Genomic DNA, 18,932 nt, shown 5'->3' with positions numbered 1-18,932 from the left:
TTGACTTACTCTCTTCTTCACCTTTAGCCCTGGCTCTCAACTAAGTTCTAGCTATCCAAATGGTATACATTATGCAAATAAGATATTTGGGCTAATATATTTTGTTAATAGGTTTTGCTGACCTCAGATAATTGCCTATAGAAAAGACACCAGGAGACCATTTGAAGGAATGGTGGGAATTTTAGACCAAGATGCAGGTCAGTGTGGGAGATATCTTATGAAGCGGAGCTGAGACTAGAACTTGGTCAAAAATGCCTAAATTTTAGTTGTGTGTCATGACTCTAGCATGTCTACTCTTGACTAAAATTTAGAGCAGTTATTGCGTTTGTCATGTCCGTTTTTCACAAGGCTGATTAATTTCTTAAGGAATAAAATTTTCTTCTAACATTTGTAAAATAAAAAGTCGGTATGGGATTTCCCAGGAAATACAGTTTAAGCACTTTAACTTCATCATTGTTGCTGAAGGAAATACAAATCCTACCTATCTTGAAAATTACTAGGAAATTTTTATTTATTAGATATGAAGTACTTGTTTATATCTATAATCATGTATTATAGTACATAGTCACATGAAGTATTTTTAGTTTTTAGTGCATTTTCAGGTACAATCTTGTTAAATATTTTTGAGACCTACAGGATTGGAATTATTATAAATATCTTGATTTTACGAATGAGGGAGTTGGTTTCGAGTAATAAACGGATTTTTCCACGAGTAACACAGCTACTACATATGACAACAGTGAGTTGATTTCAGGCCTCTGGATTTTAAAATCCCATTTTATTTCCGCTCTGTCATATTCCCTCTTCAAACATATCGTAGAACCATTGTAGCTATTAGATCAATAGTTAGATATGGAGAATACTAGCCAGGTACATCGAAAATAACATTATAAAATCTTGTAATAAGATTGCATACCAATTTTTAGAACTGCTTTTCAATTATGTACAATGTTTTTCAAATTCTCCACTTGTTACCAGAAAAGATTAAGTCAATTAAACTTGACTAAATTCGGTTTAGATATTGTGGAGGAAAAAATGAAACTTCTTTAATCTAAAATGTTTCTCTCTCTGCACACACACACAGAGCTGTTGAAAGCATTTTTTTGTTTGTTTTCTATTTTTGCTGATAGTCTGATGATTTTACATGAATTGTTTAAAATGTATTGTGAAAAACATGTATTTCAGATTGTCTTTTGTCTGATTTGAATATTTGAAGAGCTAGTATCAAATAGAAATTGGCAATTAATTTATCTTCCATAAAACATACGAGAAACATTCAGAGATACTTAAGGCAATATGTAATTTAAATCTAGATGTAAATAAGAATTTCCTGATAAGGAGGGTTGATAGGTACTTAGATCTCACCAAAAGAGGTTGTGGAACTTCTTTTTTCTGGGATGTTTACTTCATGTGGCTTAGATGCAACCCCATGGCATTAGCAGGACCATGAATTTAACAATCTGATGTGAACCTGTAGTATTGTGACATTGCAATGGTTATCTTGCAGGTTTATTTAAATTGCTGTTATTTAGAAATGGCACAAAAAGAAGCACAACATAATTTTGTCTTCTCTCACAAAAAATAAAAAGGGAAATATTTTTATTATTTTTAAGAACTTGAGTGAACGGTGTCCTGTCATAACTAAAGCGGTAGTGAGAAAGATGCCTGTGGGTGGAAACAGGAAACATTAGTGATAAATGCTGTTACGTATTTTTTTCAGGTGCAGCTCCATGTCTATTGATTCTAATTAGCACATTTTGTGCCTCAGCTAGTAGCTCCCCTTTAGCTCTGCTTGGAGAGTTTTTTTTTTAGCTTCCATCCTGCTCATACATACTGCCACCTCCTCCCTCTTTCTCTCGTTACAAATGTTACAACACAATCAGAAATTTCCTCTTTTCTTTCCTTCCTGCATTTCCAGCAGGTTCCCTTGCGTCAGAAGCAGAGAAAGAAAACTAAAGGTAATTAGATCTTTTGTTTCTTTATCCCGTTTGTGTGTGTGTGAGAGTCCTTTTCTCCTGGATGCCTTCTTTAGGATCTGATTTTTGTCTGTCTTAATGCTAATATCAGAAGGTGGATGGCAGATTAATTTGGGGTTCTTTTGGATCGATTTTAAGAAATGACGGCATGCTGTTCATTTGGATTAATCCCCCGTGGTATGTCAATAGAGCTTAGAAAGACTGGCACTGAGTCGGGGAAGTGGCCGTGTTTCTAGGTGGGCATTAACCCTTTGGCATCTCTTGCATAACTACTGCTATTATTGTTGAAACGAGCTGTGTTAGTGCAGTGATGTGCCTGCCAGACTCATGATTTTCATGTTTTCAGCTTATTCCATTGAAGAATATTCTTAGACTAAGACTTGCATGTGAGTCTCACTGTTTCCTTGATCATATCTTGTACCTTCTAAGCACCAAATGAATGGTTAAAAATAAAATCGATAAATTACTTTCTTTTTGCATTTGCTTTGCATAAATCTTGGTACAAAAATCCAACTTCCTGGAGGTAAACAGCGAACACATACATCAGGGTACGATGTTACCTACCTTTTCACATAATTGTTGCAGGTTTTTTCACCATGAGTCGGAGGAGGATATCATGTAAAGACCTGGGGCACGCTGACTGCCAAGGGTGGCTATGTAAGAAAAAGGAAAAAGGAACTTTCCTAGGCAACAAATGGAAAAAGTTCTGGGTGGTCCTGAAGGGATCATCACTGTACTGGTACAGCAATCAAATGGTGAGTCCACTGTCTTCCTCCTGTCCCAGGACCCTTTAACAAAGGGTGGGTCAAAGATCATTGTGGAGCAGGTGAACCCCATGGGAAAGATCATTTTTATTTCTGGGACTTGGAACAGGGCAAAGAAACAAATAAGTTCTTAGAAACTGTTTCTGTAGGTATGTAGGTTATTCTATTATACTTGATGGAGGAGAAAACCATCCTGCTTGACTAATCTTTGGTTGAAGAGGGGCATCCAAATATATATCCTTATTGAAGGAGGATTTCAGGGCCTATTAATGTTACTCTTCCATGGTAGATGCTAATCATTTCAGGATTTCCTTGGACAGCACTTGATATGGGAACTTGGCATTGTTAAGATCTCTACTTAAAAAAAAGGGACTCAACTTTAAGACCTATTGGGGTGTAAATTGATTCAGTCCACAGGAAGCTGTTTTCTTTTCTCCTCCTTTATTATCTTCTTTTCCTCTGACCTTCTCTATTAGGTGGGTTGGTTTTGGAATCGCTAACCTGTGTGCCGCCATTGTGTTGGTGACTGTCATCTCTCGTTCTTTGGCATGTACAGTGAAGGCATTAAACTAATGATGCTTGGACAACACTTGATAAGAAAGCTGCCTCATTTATCCTGTAATAGGCACTTCACTTTCGTGGTCTGCTTTGCAGGCGAGTTTTCTGTTGGAAAGGGCTGCAAATAAAGTTACTGTTAAAATGTGTACTGATCTTTCCTGGCTTGAAGCATTCTGAAAACAACGATATTTGTCGAATACTGAGTAGAGACCTTTCACAAAGGAACTCTCTCCATGAACACCGAGTAGCCATTTGCTGATCTCAGGAGAGCCTGAGTTTCTCTTTGTGGTAGAGTGAAGGTCAGCAATGGATGTCCTTTAATCCATTAAGGGAAAATCATTTAAAAATTGACCACAAGCCAGAAAAATTCTTTTTACGTGATACCATTATTTTAAAATGACTTGTGTATGCCCATCTCTCAAGCAGCAGAGCTTTAGGGCAAATAACTTTATAAATGTAAAATAAGTGCCCCGTGTAGTTTGTGGATGAAATTTTTAGTCGATAAATTTACATTCACTGGCCACTAATCAAAAAGTTGTGTACCCACATAATCCAAGGCACCTGTCCTGTAAGGATTTGATTAAACTGGACCCAAATCCAATTCCAGTGCCCTGGAATAAGCATCCTCCCCTGTGCTTTTCTCTGTACTCCCCCTCCCCTGTCCCCTGTTCCTAAGCTTACAGATTTGGTTTCACCCAAAACATGGAACAAAATTCTTCACTGAGTTTTATAAAAATATATATTTTTGAGCTTTTGGTGAGTTTTAACAATTTTATCAAATATTTGGGAGCTTCACAAGAAAGAAACACCTTGCAGAGTATGCAGTCTTCCACTATCTTCTTTTTCTCTCTTTTCTTCTCCCCTCCTGGATACATTTACCAGGGATACCATGGAATAATTTTACCCAAATTAAGGCAAACTGGAGCTGGGGTCTCACCTTCTATCCTAAGGGATTTTTCCTGAACAAATACAGCTTCCTTCTTAACAAAGGTTAATTAATTATGGTTAATATAACTTTCTCCCTCTCATTTATAATATTTTAGGCTCTTGCTTTTGGTTAGTTGTGCAAGTGGTAGTTTGCATCTTCTATGAAATGAGAGGGCTTACGGATTTACCTTTTAATAGCTCTCTAGGAATTTTCCGAGGCTGGTGGAAGGATTGGGTGCTGATGGAGCATGACACATCTGTGGGAAGTAACAAAACTCAGATATAAGCATGGCATTAATTTTCTCATTCAGTCACATTATTCTGCACGTATGTTCTGGTACTGCTCCTGTCTTCATAGGATCGAGCCCCCTCGGAACCACACATACTTACAGATTTGACTTATTTGGCTTCATAAGTTCATCTGGCTTAAGTTTCTCTTAGAAGAGCAATGAATTACCTATTTTAGGCATTAGGAATCTCACGTACTCGAATAGAATTAGATTAGCAACATTGAATGGAGAATAAATTGACTGTTATTTGGCCACAGAATTATTCTATTAAACTTGTGGTATGTAACAGAAGGACCGTTTCAACTTCCTAATTCTATGACTCTGTGTTACAGAGGAATAATCACTACACACACGCGCGCGCGCGCGCGCACGCTCCCACACCCTGACATCTTAATTACATGTTTGTTTGGGGGAGAAAAGGCTACTCAGTGAATACTTAATTAACGGTCATAGTCCTGCTATCTGTGTGAATATCAACTGTGAAATAATTGCAGAACACATACCCTCAGGCTGAGAATATTTATTTACTTTCTGCCACTCAAGGAATTCAGATTCAACAGAGTAGCTCCCAAGGCACCAATGTCTTAAGAACAAACTTCTGTTTCTTCTACCTTCCCTGTTCCCCATGCTTTCTCATATGGTAATGGAGCTGATAGCATCACAGCCAGAGCCACCTCTTATCGAATGCCTACCATATGTCAAGGGAGAGTCGAGGCACCTTTCGTACACACTTTTTTTAACTTCTCCAAAATACCCTCCAAGGTAGCAGTTGTCACCACGTTTAGAAAGTTGGGAAGGCTGAGACTCATAGAACTTGTGTACATTCTTCAAGTGACCCAAGTCCTAAGGGGAGGGGGTACAATAGATCCTCTTTAGCCCCTTTGACTCTTCAGCCCCCGGTTGTTGTCATATGCCAACCTGACCCCATGCGGGGACCAGGATAAATGATGTGGTTCAACTCCCCTATTGTCTGCGTTCAATGGGGTTTGGAGAGAACAACTCTAGAAGTGAAACGTGGGGCCGTTCTTATGTGCAAGTACAAGTGAGCTCATGGGATCCCTTTGCTTGTCTCTCTTGTTCCCTGACACTACCCGAAGAGACATCATCCTCACCTCTCTCAGCATTTTGTCATTGTTGTTACCTAGTAACTGACGCATGGTGTACTGCCTTCTTCCATCACTCTTTGCTGCTTTAAAAAGCACTACGCAGATTTCCTTGAGAAAGGTCAAGTCCAGACACTCATCTACCATTTTTCACACCCCGTATTATGTGCATAAAATGTGATGCAGCACACAAGAATTTATGCCATGTCTTACAAAACCATATTCAAGTTGAACAGCCTTAAAAATCCAGGCTGTTTAAAATCCTGGATTGAAATCCACACAGTTGTTTTCCTTTGCCTCTAGTACCAATTCATTTCCTGGCTCCTGGGCGTCTCCTGACCTGTACCTATCTTACTTCCCCAGCTTCCCCACCTCCACCCAAGCTTCAACTACAGAACTGCTTTTAATTCCTTATTAATGTCCTATATGCCGGCTGTCTCTTTAAGCCTTTGCATATGCTGTTTTTCAGCTCAGCAAACTCTTTGCCTTCATGCTGTACAGTCTTTCTCCCACCCAATTCCATCAAGCTTATTCCTCCTCGTAAGTCAAATTTTAGTTTAAATAGCGCATCCTCGAGGTGTTCTTACCTTTCCTCTGACCCAAATTAGGCTGCCTCTTCTCCCATAGCAACCTATACTTATTACACTTATCTTCCTCTTTCGTACATGTCGTTAGACTTGCTGTTTTCCATAATTGATAATAATCTCTGTAGAGAAAGACCGTAGTATATCTTTAGCGCCTTAGGTAGTGTCTGATACTTCCTAGGCACTCAAGTAATATTTGTTGATTTCATAAATAAATCAGATTTAGTAATCATCAGCATTTACCTTATCCATGGGAATTTTGAGAAATGGGATGGTGAATAAGGACTGCTTTTTTTTTTAAATTTTATTTTCTTTATTTTTATACAGCAGGTTCTTATTAGTCGTCCATTTTATACACATCAGTGTATACATGTCAATCCCAATCTCCCAGTTCATCACACTACCACCCCCACCCCTCCACTTTCCCCCCTTGGTGTCCATACGTTTGTTCTCTCCATCTGTGTCTCTATTTCTGCCCTGCAAACCGGTTCATCTGTACCATTTTTCTAGGTTCCACATATACGTGTTAATATATGATATTTGTTTTTCCCTTTCTGACGTATTTCACTCTGTATGACAGTCTCTAGATTCATCTAGTCTCTACAAATGACCCAATTTCGTTCCTTTTTTTGGTTGAGTAATATTCCATTGTATATATATACCACATCTTCTTTACCCATTCGTCTGTCGATGGGCATTTAGGTTGCTTCCATGACCTGGCTATTGTAAATAGCACAGCAGTGATCATTGGGGTGCAAGTGTCTTTTTGAATTATGGTTTTCTCAGGGTATATGCCCAGTAGTGGGATTGCTGGGTCATATGGTAGTTCTATTTTTAGTTTTTTTAGGAACCTCCCTACTGTTGATAGTGGCTGTATCAATTTACATTCCCAAAAACAGTGCAAGAGGGTTCTGTTTTCTCCACACCTTCTCCACCATTTGTTGTTTGTAGATTTTCTGATGATGCCCATTCTAACTGGTGTGAGGTGATACCTCATTGTAGTTTTGATTTGCACTTCTCTGATAATTAGTGATGTTGAGCAGATTTTCATGTGCTTCTTGGTCATCTGTATGTCTTCTTTGCAGAAATGTCTATTTAGGTCTTCTGCCCATTTTTCGACTGGACTGTTTGTTTTTTTAATATTGAGCTGCATGAGCTGTTTATATATTTTGGAGATTAATCCTTTGTCCATTGATTCATTTGCAAATATTTTTTCCCATTCTGAGGTTGTCTTTTCGTCTTGTTTGTAGTTTCCTTTGCTTTGCAAAAGCTTTTAAGTTTCATTAGGTCCCATTTGTTTATTTTTGTTTCTATTTCCATTACTCTAGGAGGTGGATCAAAAAAGATCTTGCTGTGATTTATGTCAGAGTGTTCTTCCTGTGTTTTCCTCTAAGAGTTTTATAGTGTCCAGTCTTACATTTAGTTCTCTAATCCATTATTTTTTTTTTCTTTGCGGTACGCAGGCCTCTTACTGTTGCGGCCTCTCCCGTTGTGGAGCACAGGCTCCGGACGCGCAGGCTCAGCGGCCATGACTCATGGGCCCAGCCGCTCCGCTGCATGTGGGATCCTCCCGGACCAGGGCACGAACCCGCGTCCCCTGCGTCGGCAGGCGGACTCCCAACCACTGCGCCACCAGGGAAGCCCCTCTAATCCATTTTGAGTTTATTTTTATATATGGTGTTAAGGAGTGTTCTAATTTCATTCTTTTACATGTAGCTGTCCAGTTTTCCCAGCACCACTTATTGAAGAGACTGTCTTTTCTCCATTGCATATCATTGCTTACTTTGTCATAGATTAGTTGACCATAGGTGCATGGGTTTATCTCTGGGCTTTCTATCCTGTTCCATTGATCTACATTTCTGTTTTTGTGCCAGTACGATATTGTCTTGATTACTGTGGCTTTGTAGTATAGTCTGAAGTCAGGGAGTCTGATTCCTCTGGCTCTGTTTCTTTCCCTCAAGACTGCTTTGGCTATTCAGGGTCTTTTGTGTCTCCATACAAATTTTAAGATTTTTTTGTTCTAGTTCTGTAAAAAATTCCATTGGTAATTTGATAGGGATTACATTGAATCTGTAAATTGCTTTGGGTAGTATAGTCTTTTTCACAATATTGATTCTTCCAATCCAAGAACATGGTATATCTCTCCATCTGTTGGTATCATCTTTAATTTCTTTCTGCAGTATCTTATAGTTTTCTGCATACAGATCTATGGCTCCCTAAGTAGGTTTATTCCTAGGTATTTTATTCTTTTTGTTGCAGTGGTAAATGGGAGTGTTTCCTTAATTTCTCTTTCAGATTTTTCATCATTAGTATATAGAAATGCAAGAGATTTCTGTGCATTAATTTTGTATCCTGCTAGTTTACCAAATTCATTGATTAGCTCTAGTAGTTTTCTGGTGGCATCTTTAGGATTCTGTATGTATAGTATCATGTCATCTACAAACAGTGACAGTTTTACTTCTTCTTTTCCAATTTGCATTCCTTTTATTTCTTTTTCTTCTCTGATTGCTGTAGCTAGGACTTCCCAAACTTTGTTGAATAAGAGTGGTGAGAGTGGACATCCTTGTCTTGTTACTGATCTTAGAGGAAATGCTTTCAGTTTTTCACCATTGAGAATGATGTTTGCTGTGGGTTTGTTGTATATGGCCTTTATTATGTTGAGGTAGGTTCCCTCTATGCCCACTTTCTGGAGAGTTTTTATCATAAATGGGTGTTGAATTTTGTCAAAAGCTTTTTCTGCATCTATTGAGATGATCATATGGTTTTTCTCCTTCAGTTTGTTAATATGATTTATCACATTGATTGATTTGCATATATTGAAGAATCCTTGCATTCCTGGGATAAATCCCACTTGATCATGGTGTATGATCCTTTTAATGTGTTGTTGGATTCTGTTTGCTAGCATTTTGTTGAGGATTTTTGCATCTGTATTCATCAGTGATATTGGGTCTTTTTTTGTAGTATCTTTGTCTGGTCTTGGTGTCAGGGTGATGGTGACCTCATAGAATGAGTTTGGGAGTATTCCTTCCTCTGCAAGTTTTTGGAAGAGTTTGAGAAGGATGGGTGTTAGCTCTTCTCTAAATGTTTGATAGAATTCACCTGTGAAGCCATCTGGTCCTGGACTTTTGTTTGTTGGAAGATTTTTAATCACAGTTTCAATTTCATTACTTGTGATTGGTCTGTTCATATTTTCTATTTCTTCCTGGTTCAGTCTTGGAAGGTTATACCTTTCTATGAATTTGTCCATTTCTTCCAGGTTGTCCATTTTATTGGCATAGAGTTGCTTGTAGTAGTCTCTTAGGATGCTTTGTATTTCTGCAGTGTCTGTTGTAACTTCTTTTTCATTTCTAATTTTATTGATTTGAGTCCTCTCCCTCTTTTTCTTGATGAGTCTGACTAATGGTTTATCAATTTTGTTTATCTTCTCAAAGAACCAGCTTTTACTTTTATTTATCTTTGCTATTGTTTTCTTTGTTTCTGTTTCATTTATTTCTGTTGTGATCTTTATGATTTCTTTCCTTCTGCTAACTTCGGGTTTTGTTTGTTGTTCTCTCTCTAGTTCCTTCTGGTGTAAGGTTAGATTGTTTATTTGAGATTTTTCTTGTTTCTTGAGGTAGGCTTGTATAGCTATAAGCTTCCCTCTTAGAAATGCTTTCTCTGCATCCCATAGGTTTTGGATCATCATGTTTTCATTGTCATTTGCCTCCAGGTATTTTTTTATTTCCTCTTTGATTTCTTCAGTGATCTTTTGGTTATTTAGTAACGTATTGTTTAGCCTCCATGTGTTTTGTACTTTTTTTTCCCTGTAATTGATTTCTAATCTCACAGCATTGTGGTCAGAAAAGATACTTGATATGATTTCAATTTTCTTAAATTTACTGAGGCTTGATTTGTGACCCAAGATAGATCACAATCTTGTGATCAAGATTTGTGATCTATCCTGGAGGATGTTCTGTGTGCATTTGAGAAAAAAGTGTAATCTGGTGTTTTTGGATGGAATGTCCTGTAAGTATCAATTAAATGTATCTGGTCTATTGTATCATTTAAAGCTTGTTTTTCCTCGTTAATTTTCTGTTTGGATGATCTGTCCATTGGTGTAAGTGAGGTGTTAAGGTCCCCCACTATTATTGTGTTACCGTCGATTTCCTCTTTTATAGCTGTTAGCACTTGCCTTATGTATTGAAGTGCTCCTATGTTGGGTGCATATATATTTATAATTGTGATATCTTCTTCTTCAGTTGATCCCTTGATCATTATGTAGTGTCCTTCCTTGTCTCCTGTAACATTGTTTACTTTAAAATCTATTTTATCTGATATGATTATTGCTACTACAGCTTACTTTTGATTTCCATTTGCATGGAATATCTTTTCCCATCCCCTCACTTTCAGTCTGAATGTGTCCCTAGGTCTGAAGTGGGTGTCTTTTAGATAGCGTATATATGGATCTTGTTTTTGTATCCATTCAACAAGCCTGTGTCTTTTGGTTGGAGCATTTAATGCATTCACATTTAAGGTAATTATCGATACGTGTGTTCCTATGACCATTTTCTTAACTGTTTTGGGTTTGTTTTTGTAGGTCCTTGTCTCTTCTTGTGTTTCCCATTTAGAGAAGTTCCTTTAGCATTTGTTGTAGGACTGGTTTGGTGGTGCTGAATTCTCTTAGCTTTGCTTGTCTGTAAAGCTTTTGATTTCTCCATCGAATCTGAATGAGATCCTTGCAAGTAGAGTAATCTTGGTTGTAGGTTCTTCCCTTTCATCACTTTAAGTATATCATGCCACTCCCTTCTGGCTTGTAGAGTTTCTGCTGAGAAATCAGCTGTTATGGGAGTTCCCTTGTATGTTTTTTGTAGTTTTTCCCTTCCTGCTTTCAATAATTTTTCTTTTTCTTTAATTTTTGCTAATTTGATTACTATGTGTCTCGGCATGTTTCTCCTTGGGTTTATCCTGTATGGCACTCGCTGTGCTTCCTGGACTTGGATGGCTGTTTTCTTTCCCATGTTAGGGAAGTTTTCAACTATAACCTCTTCAAATTTTTTCTCAGATCCTTTCTTTTTCTCTTCTCCTTCTGGGACCCCTGTAATGTGAATGTTGTTGCATTTAATGTTGTCCCAGAGGTTTCTTAGGCTGTCTTCATTTCCTTTCATTCTCTTTTCTTTATTCTGTTCCACAGCAGTGAATTTCACCATTCTGTCTTCCAGGTCACGTATCCATTCTTCTCCCTCAGTTATTCGGCTATTGATTCCTTCTAGTGTATTTTTCATTTCAGTTATTGTGTTGTTCATCTCTGTTTGTTTGTTCTTTAATTCTTCTAGATCTTTGTTAAACATTTCTTGCATCTTCTCAATCTTTGCCTCCATTCTTTTTCTGAGGTCCTGGATCATCTTCGCTATCATTATTCTGAATTCTTTTTCTGGAAGCTTGCCTATCTCCACTTCATTTAGTTGTTTTTCTGGGGTTTTATCTTATTCCTTCATCTGGTACATAGCCCTCTGCCTTTTCATCTTGTCTATCTTTCTGTGAATGTGGTTTTTGTTCCACAGGCTACAGGATTGTAGTTCTTCTTGCTTCTGCTGTCTGCCCTCTGGTGGTTGAGGCTATCTAAGAGGCTTGTGCAAGCTTCCTGATGCGAGGGACTCGTGGTGGGTAGAACTGGCTGTTGCTTTGGTGGGCAGAGCTCAGTAAAACTTTAATCCACTTGTCTGCTGATGGGTGGCGCTGGGTTCCCTCCCTGTTGGTTGTTTGGCCTGAGGCGATGCAACACTGGAGCCTACCCAGGCTCTTTGGTGGGGCTAATGGCAGAGTCTGGGAGGGGTCATGCCATGGAGTACTTCCTGGAACTTCTGCTGCCAGTGTCCTTGTCCTCACAGTAACACACATCCACCCTCTGCCTCTGCAGGAGACCCTCCAACACTAGCAGGCAGGTCTGGTTCAGTCTCCCTTGGGGTCACTGCTCCTTCCCCTGGGTCCTGATGTGCACACTACTTTGTGTGTGCCCCCCAAGAATGGAGTCTCTGCTTCCCACAGTCCTGTCGAAGTCCTGCAATCAAATCCCGCTAGCCTTCAAAGTCTAATTCTCTAGGAATTCCTCCTCCCGTTCCCAGACCCCCAGATTGGAAAGCCTGGCGTGGGGCTCAGAACCTTCACCCCAGTGGGCGGACCTCTGTGGTATAAGTGTTCTCCAGTTTGTGAGTCACCCACCCAGCAGTTATGGGACTTGACTTCATTGTGATTGTGCCCCTCCTACCGTCTCATTGTGGCTTCTCCTTTGTCTTTGGATGTGAGTATCTTTTTGGTGAGTTCCAGTGTCTTCCTGTCGATGATTGTTCAGCAGTTAGTTGTGATTCTCGTGTTCCTGCAAAGGGAGTGAGAGCACGTCCTTCTACTCCACCATCTTGAACCAATCTCCCCTGTCTTTCTCAGAGTCGAATGAAGGAGCTTTCAAATTATATGGAGGGGAAAAAAAATCTGTTTTAAAATTATGTGGACTACTTACTGTCTTCCTTCTTCGATCCCTCGTATCACACAGCACAATCCTTGGTATGATTTGCTAAATTCTTGTTAGAGTGAAGGTATCTTATTTTGTTGTTGTTTTTTACATTCAGGCAACAAATGGGTTGGGGATTGTTCCCATTAAGCAGGTGAAGATGATACTTCCAGTTCTCTAGTGAAAGATCATCTTTTCCAGCAAGAGACAGTTATAACCAGTGAGTCTTACAGAAGCTCAAGACCTTCTCCCTTTTAAGATCTGAATGCCAGAAGAATCTACCGTAAACTGGGTGGATTAAATAACAGTTTTTTTCCCCTCACAGTTCTGAAGGCTTGGAAGTCCCAGGGTTAGGGTGCCAGCATGGTTGATTCCTAGTGAGGGCTCTCTTCTTGGATTGCAGACAGCCGCTTTGTCTCAGTGCCAGAGAATGCCCCAGGACTGCTTTTGCTGGAAAATAATTTTCCAGCAAAACTATGTCTCTTTTAAAAATAGTCACGTATAGTCACGTCTATTCTTAAAAATACAGGAAAAGGTCCAATTTGAGATTTGGTAGAAGGGCTTCACGGTCCCAAATAGGTCCCACACAGCAGTTCCCGTTTTGCTAACATCTTATCAGAGTTTATTTTATTAGATTCTTTCTAGCCATGGCCTCTGGCTGAAGACAAGGGTTCATTCATCCAGATCACCAGGCTGGGGGCAGAAACGTTGAAAGAGAGAAAGGTTTCCCAGGGAATTCCCTCCACTCTAGCATCTCACCTGGATTTCAGGCACAGCTGGAGACTGATGTTTGGGATCAATATCTTCTCTCTGGAGAAGGAGAAGCAAAGTTCTGAATTATTGTTTTCCTTCAGGCATGTTGCTATGAAATAGTGACAGTATAGGTCCTTAAGATGTGATTACTTACTTGTTAAAACTATCTTATATCTTTCAGTTTTTAGATTTCCCTCTTTTGCTATAACTTCTTATTTTTCTTTTCTAAGAATTCTTAATTAAAATTTAGCATAGTTCCTTGGGAAATATATTGTGGATTTTATTTATACCCAAGACCAATCATATAGTAAATATTATATATATTATGTTATACAACCCACTTAAAATCAGTGAGGTTCTTAAATATTTCTACTCAAGGAGCATTTACTCATCTTAGTGGTGTATTTTCTTACTTTATCCAAGAGCACATGTGAGCGATCAAAATACATCAAGGGAACAAATGCATTATGCTGGTATACAACTTGGAGGCATTGCCTGAACAATTTAGGCTTTAATTACAAAGCACAGTTTAATATTAGTTACAGATAACAGATATTAAAAGTCTCTTCTTAAGTGAGCCCAACATGAAAAGTTTATCATCCATCCATCCATTCATCCACCTACCCACCCACCTACATATCCTTCCACCAGTATTTATCGAGGACTTAAAAATAATTTGGGCTAACTGTTGTAAACGTAGAATTAAAAATAAATGAGAGACTACAATTCTTCTCTCTTGAGAACTTATAAGACTGGTGGAGAGGAAAAGACCTATGTAAGTGACATGATCAAAGAAAAGTTGGTGAAAAATATGGCTCTGAGATTGAGCAATACAGATGAATTCTGGAAATTCCAGGGGTAAGGAAAATATTTTGGGTCGAATGTGAGAGAGTTCTGCCAAGCAACTTTTATTCCTGGAAGATTCTTTCTCCTTTCTACCTAGGAAGGTGTGTTTTTTCTTTTCTTATCATTTTCCAAAGCTGCATCATTTCCTTGGTCAAAGAGGCCAGCCTTCTTTACTAGATAAACATAATTTTCACCAATCAAAAAACAGTATTCCTGTGGGTTGCAGTGGATGTAGAAAGTCTTCATGGAGAAGATTCTCTTAAGATCAGCCTTGGAAGGCAGTTTTGTTTGTTTGTTTTAAGGATAGAGGGTAGTGTGTGGGCATTCCTGTCTGGGGACTAATGTGAACAAAGGAATGAAAATATACATGAGCTGTGCCAACCCATTGTTTTAGGTATTATATTGAATTCTCATAATAACCTGGCAAGATAGATTGTATTATTCCCATTTTTCAAGGGAGTTTAATGAAGCTCAGGGAATTTAAGTAACTTGCTCAAAGTTGCATAAAGAGTATATGACAGGGCTGGGATTAAAAACAAGATCCACCAACACCAAAGCCAGGCTATTTCCTGGGCTGCATGGCTTCTCCATTTAGAGGTGAGCCAGGGCTGGTAAATGGGGTCTCAAATGCACAGGGCAGGAATGTGGATTTGATCCAGTAGGCAGTAGGGAGCCACTGCAGATTCTTGAGTCTGAAGTTGATCTCATGAAATTGGAATGTGAAAATACTAACCAAGCAGTAATAAAGGGGATGTATTGGAGAATAAAGGAGTTTTCCAGAGGGTCAGTTAAGAGATGGTGACAGAATGCAAGTATTGAGACATGAACTCCTAGAGTAGAGGGGAAACTGAAAATTTGGGACACACTACGCAATATGAAAGGGCAAGGTATGTTGAGCACTTGATATAGGACACAAAACATTTGAAGCTAAAATAAGAATGACTCCAAGTTTTGGAGCCTGGGGAGACTGGGAAAATAATATGAAAATTGAGGAAGGACAAGTTCGTGGCTAAAAGTGTGGAGTTCCATTTAGATTCAATGTCATTGACTTTTCTGGTCTATTTTAGCTTTGTACACTCTTTCTTTGGATAAAATTACTAGAAAGCCATGTTCTTTAGTAGTGAAGTAACCATTTATTGATGCCATTTGTGCTATTGCATCAGTGGTTCAAGGGAGCCCTGGGTCTCTTATAGAGAAGGTGAATCACCAACTCTTTATTTCATAAAAACTTTTGGTAAACTGGTGAGGTTTGTGGGTTACTATGTGGTTTAATACATATTATGCAGACTTTTCAGTTCTTTGAGAATTCAACCTGCCTGCCCTAATGTGATTGTCTTTCCCCCTCACCGTCTGAGTGATTCCACGTGTCTGCAGGTTCAAGTAACCGGGACTATATCAGATGTTTTTAGTATTTAGCTGTATATGCAGGTCATATGAATTTTGGAGGATCTTAGATTTGGAAGAGATTTTTCTTGGAATCGGTTTTATGAGAATCTCTATAGAGAAAACCTAATCAGTTTTTAGACTAAACTGAATAAACCTCTGCAGAAAATGTTACTTGAAAGCCAGAATTTCTCTTTTCATGAGACAACTGTTCTAAAAGTTTCAGTAAATATAGAGCACCTTTTTTTTTTCAGCATAAGAAAAATAAGAAATGGGTTAATTCTCCCTTTGAAAGAGACATTTAAGTTTTCTTAATTTTCATTATTAATCACCTATCAGCATAGATTTTGGGAAAAGTGTCTCAGCAAGTTTAGCATAGGTTGAAAAAAAAATCTGGGACTTCCCTGGTGGTGCAGTGATTAAGAATTCGCCTGCCAATACAGGGGACACGGGTTTGAACCCTGCTCTGGGAAGATCCCACATGCCACGGAGCAACTAAGCCCTTGAGCCACAACTACTGAAGCCCACGCGCCTAGAGCACGTGCTCTGCAACAAGAGAAACCACCACAATGAGAAGCCCGCGCACCGCAACGAAGAGTGGCCCCCGCTCGCCACAACTAGAGAAAGCTGGCGCACAACAACTAAGACCCAATGCAGCCAAAAACTAAATAAAATTAATAATTAAAAAAGTAGATTAAGTAAAAAGAATCTGTAGGAATTTATAGTGCAATCAGAGCTTATTCTTGTTTTCTTTTCCCATTATAATGGAAACACCTGAGGGCGTATTCTTTACCTCTCAGGTTTAAACTGTGTCCATAGAGCCTAGAACCAGTAGGCACAGGGTAGGCACCAGTCCTTTTTTGAGAAAATTGCTTATTACATTACTTATCAACTAATTATATAAATCAATTAATCAAAGCATTTTGAACACTTAATATATTCTGAGAGTTCTACAAAATGAGATGCTTTATGAATTATGGGCTTCTAATGTGTTTGATATCCATATTCATTGTTTCGGCTAACAGCCAGCTTCTGTGTGTATCCCGAACAAAATTCCAATATTTAGAAAAGTTTCTTCAGTGAAGACAATTCAAACCAATTAAGTAAAACTGATATACTCTTTGCCAGCCTGTGTTTCTAGAGTTTGTATGGGAAAGTAATATGAGAAAGTGAAATGATGACAGATCCACACAGGGCAAAAGATGTTTCAGCAGCTGTAAGTGAGCAGTTTACTTCAAGATGACCACATGGGTGAAAGGGGTAAATGGGACAGTTTAGGTACCATTTGAAAACCTGAACATAGGAATTATTGAGGACTTTTTGAATTCTGTCACTTCCCTCATAATTTCAGGTGAGTGAAAAGATCTTTAAAATGGATGTTTTTTTAAAATTGGAGTATAGTTGCTTTACACTGCCATGTCAGTTTCTGCTCTACAACAAAGAAAACCATCCATATGTATACATATCCCCTCTTTTTTGGATTTCCTTCCCATTTAGGTCACCACAGAGCACTGAGTACAGTTCCCTGTGCTATACAGTAGGTTTTCATTAGTTATATATTTTATACATAGGGGTGTATATATGTCAATCCCGATCTTCCAATTCATCCCACCTGCCCCCCCCACCCCCGTTTTCTCCCTTGGTATCCTTACGTTGTTCTCTATATCTGTGTCTCTATTTCTGCTTTGCAAATAAGATCATCTATACCATTTTTCTAGATTCCACATACAAGAGATATTATATGATATTTGTTTTTCTCTTTCTGACTTACTTCACTCTGTATGACAGTCTCTAGGTCCATCCACATCTCTGCAAATGACACAATTTCGTTCCTTTTTTTAGGGCTGAGTAATGTTCCATTGGATATATGTATCACATCTTCTTTATCCATTCCTCTGTTGATGGACATTTAGGTTGCTTCCATGCCCTGGATATTGTAAATAGTGCTGCAATGAACATTGAGGTGCATGTATCTTTTTGAATTATGGTTTTCTCTGGGTATATGTCCTGGAGTTGGATTGCTGGGTCATATGGTAGTTCTATTTTTAGTTTTTTAAGGAACTTCCATACTGTTCTCCGTAGTGGCTGTATCAATTTACGTTCTCACCAACAGTGCAAGAGGGTTCCCTTTTCTCCACACCCTCTCCAGCATTTATCGTTTGTAGATTTTTTGATGATAGCTATTCTGACCAGTGTGAGGTGATACCTCATCGTAGTATGTTTGGTTTTGGCTTAATTTATTTGTTGTTTATGATGTTATCACCATGTCCTAACATTTATTTTCCTTGGTAGGTTCCAGAATGTATTTCTAAAATAATGGTTCCCCACCCATATCTTTATGACCAGGGCAGTCAATAGCTGAGGCAGGCTTTTTTTTTTTTTTTTTAATTAATAACTTCTTGTTGCTAAATTCACACAGTGTGGGAACAATTGCTTATGTTGCCAATATTATTTTCCTTTCAATTCTTCCCAAACTTTGCAAAAGCAATTGTGAAACACCAAGGCTGTGAAATGCTTCATTTGCTGTCTTGTTCTCATGAGGCTGTGGTATGCTCGGGCACTGCTGATTTGGAAGAGGACGCCAGGGTTAATGACATAGGTTGGGCTGTATCAGAGGATAATCTTCTTAGCTCACAGCAGTGACTGAAATGCCCAGTCAGGGGGATGCAGCATTATCTTCTCTCGTCTGGTAGGCAGTGCATAGTGCTGTTTCTGGTGTTTCCACAACCTTTCTCTTTTAAATTACTTTATCTTTTTTTTGGTAGGATCCAGCTTCTTCCTTCTTGAAAATTTAAATAATTTTTAAAATGCCTTAAATAATTAAGAAAATGCTTTAAAATATCAGACAGATATGGAGGCAGACAGAAAGAAATAAATGAATTAAGATCATTTATTTATTTAAATGAATTAGGATCCCACCACCTTGCTGCGATCACTGTAAACATTTTAATGTATCTGTTTCCAAACATTTTTCTGTGTTTTCCAAAAATAAAATTATAACTTGATTTTCTCACTAAGCAATATATTACAAACATATTTTCATGTCAATATGCATATATATCCACAACATCATTTCTAATGGCTGTATTACATATGGATATATCACAGTTTATCAATCCATAGAATTCGAAATCAGAAATCCCGTTATTTTAAAATCATTTAAAATACCTAACAGAAAATAGAATATACAAGCACACATATGCTAAATTGAATATAAAGCAGTATGTATAGTTATGTATGTTTAATATATGTGTTTATATAATT

At 38.3% G+C, this 18,932-nt stretch overlaps 2 protein-coding genes across 6 annotated transcripts in view; one reads left to right on the top strand and one right to left on the bottom strand.

Annotated features, from left to right (window-relative positions):
• The window catches only part of IPCEF1 (interaction protein for cytohesin exchange factors 1), a 98,845-nt gene that overhangs the window by 18,616 nt on the left and 61,297 nt on the right, over positions 1–18,932 (top strand). For all 5 annotated transcript variants that reach the window (XR_003793743.1, XM_029224168.1, XM_029224167.1 and 2 more), the window contains exons 4-5: positions 1,919–1,958; positions 2,562–2,731. Coding sequence is in view for 4 of the 5 variants with exons in the window: in XM_029224168.1 (XP_029080001.1) it covers positions 1,919–1,958; positions 2,562–2,731 (210 nt within the window). In the remaining variant the exon portion in view is untranslated. The remainder of the gene's footprint in view (positions 1–1,918; positions 1,959–2,561; positions 2,732–18,932) is intronic.
• The window catches only part of OPRM1 (opioid receptor mu 1), a 159,391-nt gene continuing 143,049 nt past the window's right edge, over positions 2,591–18,932 (bottom strand). The window contains exon 4 of the mRNA XM_029224172.1: positions 2,591–2,629. Within this exon, the coding sequence (XP_029080005.1) occupies positions 2,591–2,629 (39 nt within the window). The remainder of the gene's footprint in view (positions 2,630–18,932) is intronic.

The sequence above is a fragment of the Monodon monoceros genome, unplaced genomic scaffold (assembly GCF_005190385.1).
Source record: "Monodon monoceros isolate NGI ecotype Baffin Bay Population unplaced genomic scaffold, NGI_Narwhal_1 Super_Scaffold_15, whole genome shotgun sequence".
NCBI lineage: Eukaryota > Metazoa > Chordata > Mammalia > Artiodactyla > Monodontidae > Monodon > Monodon monoceros.
Note: the sequence above shows the minus strand (reverse complement) of the source record. Positions and strands in the feature narration are given on the sequence as shown.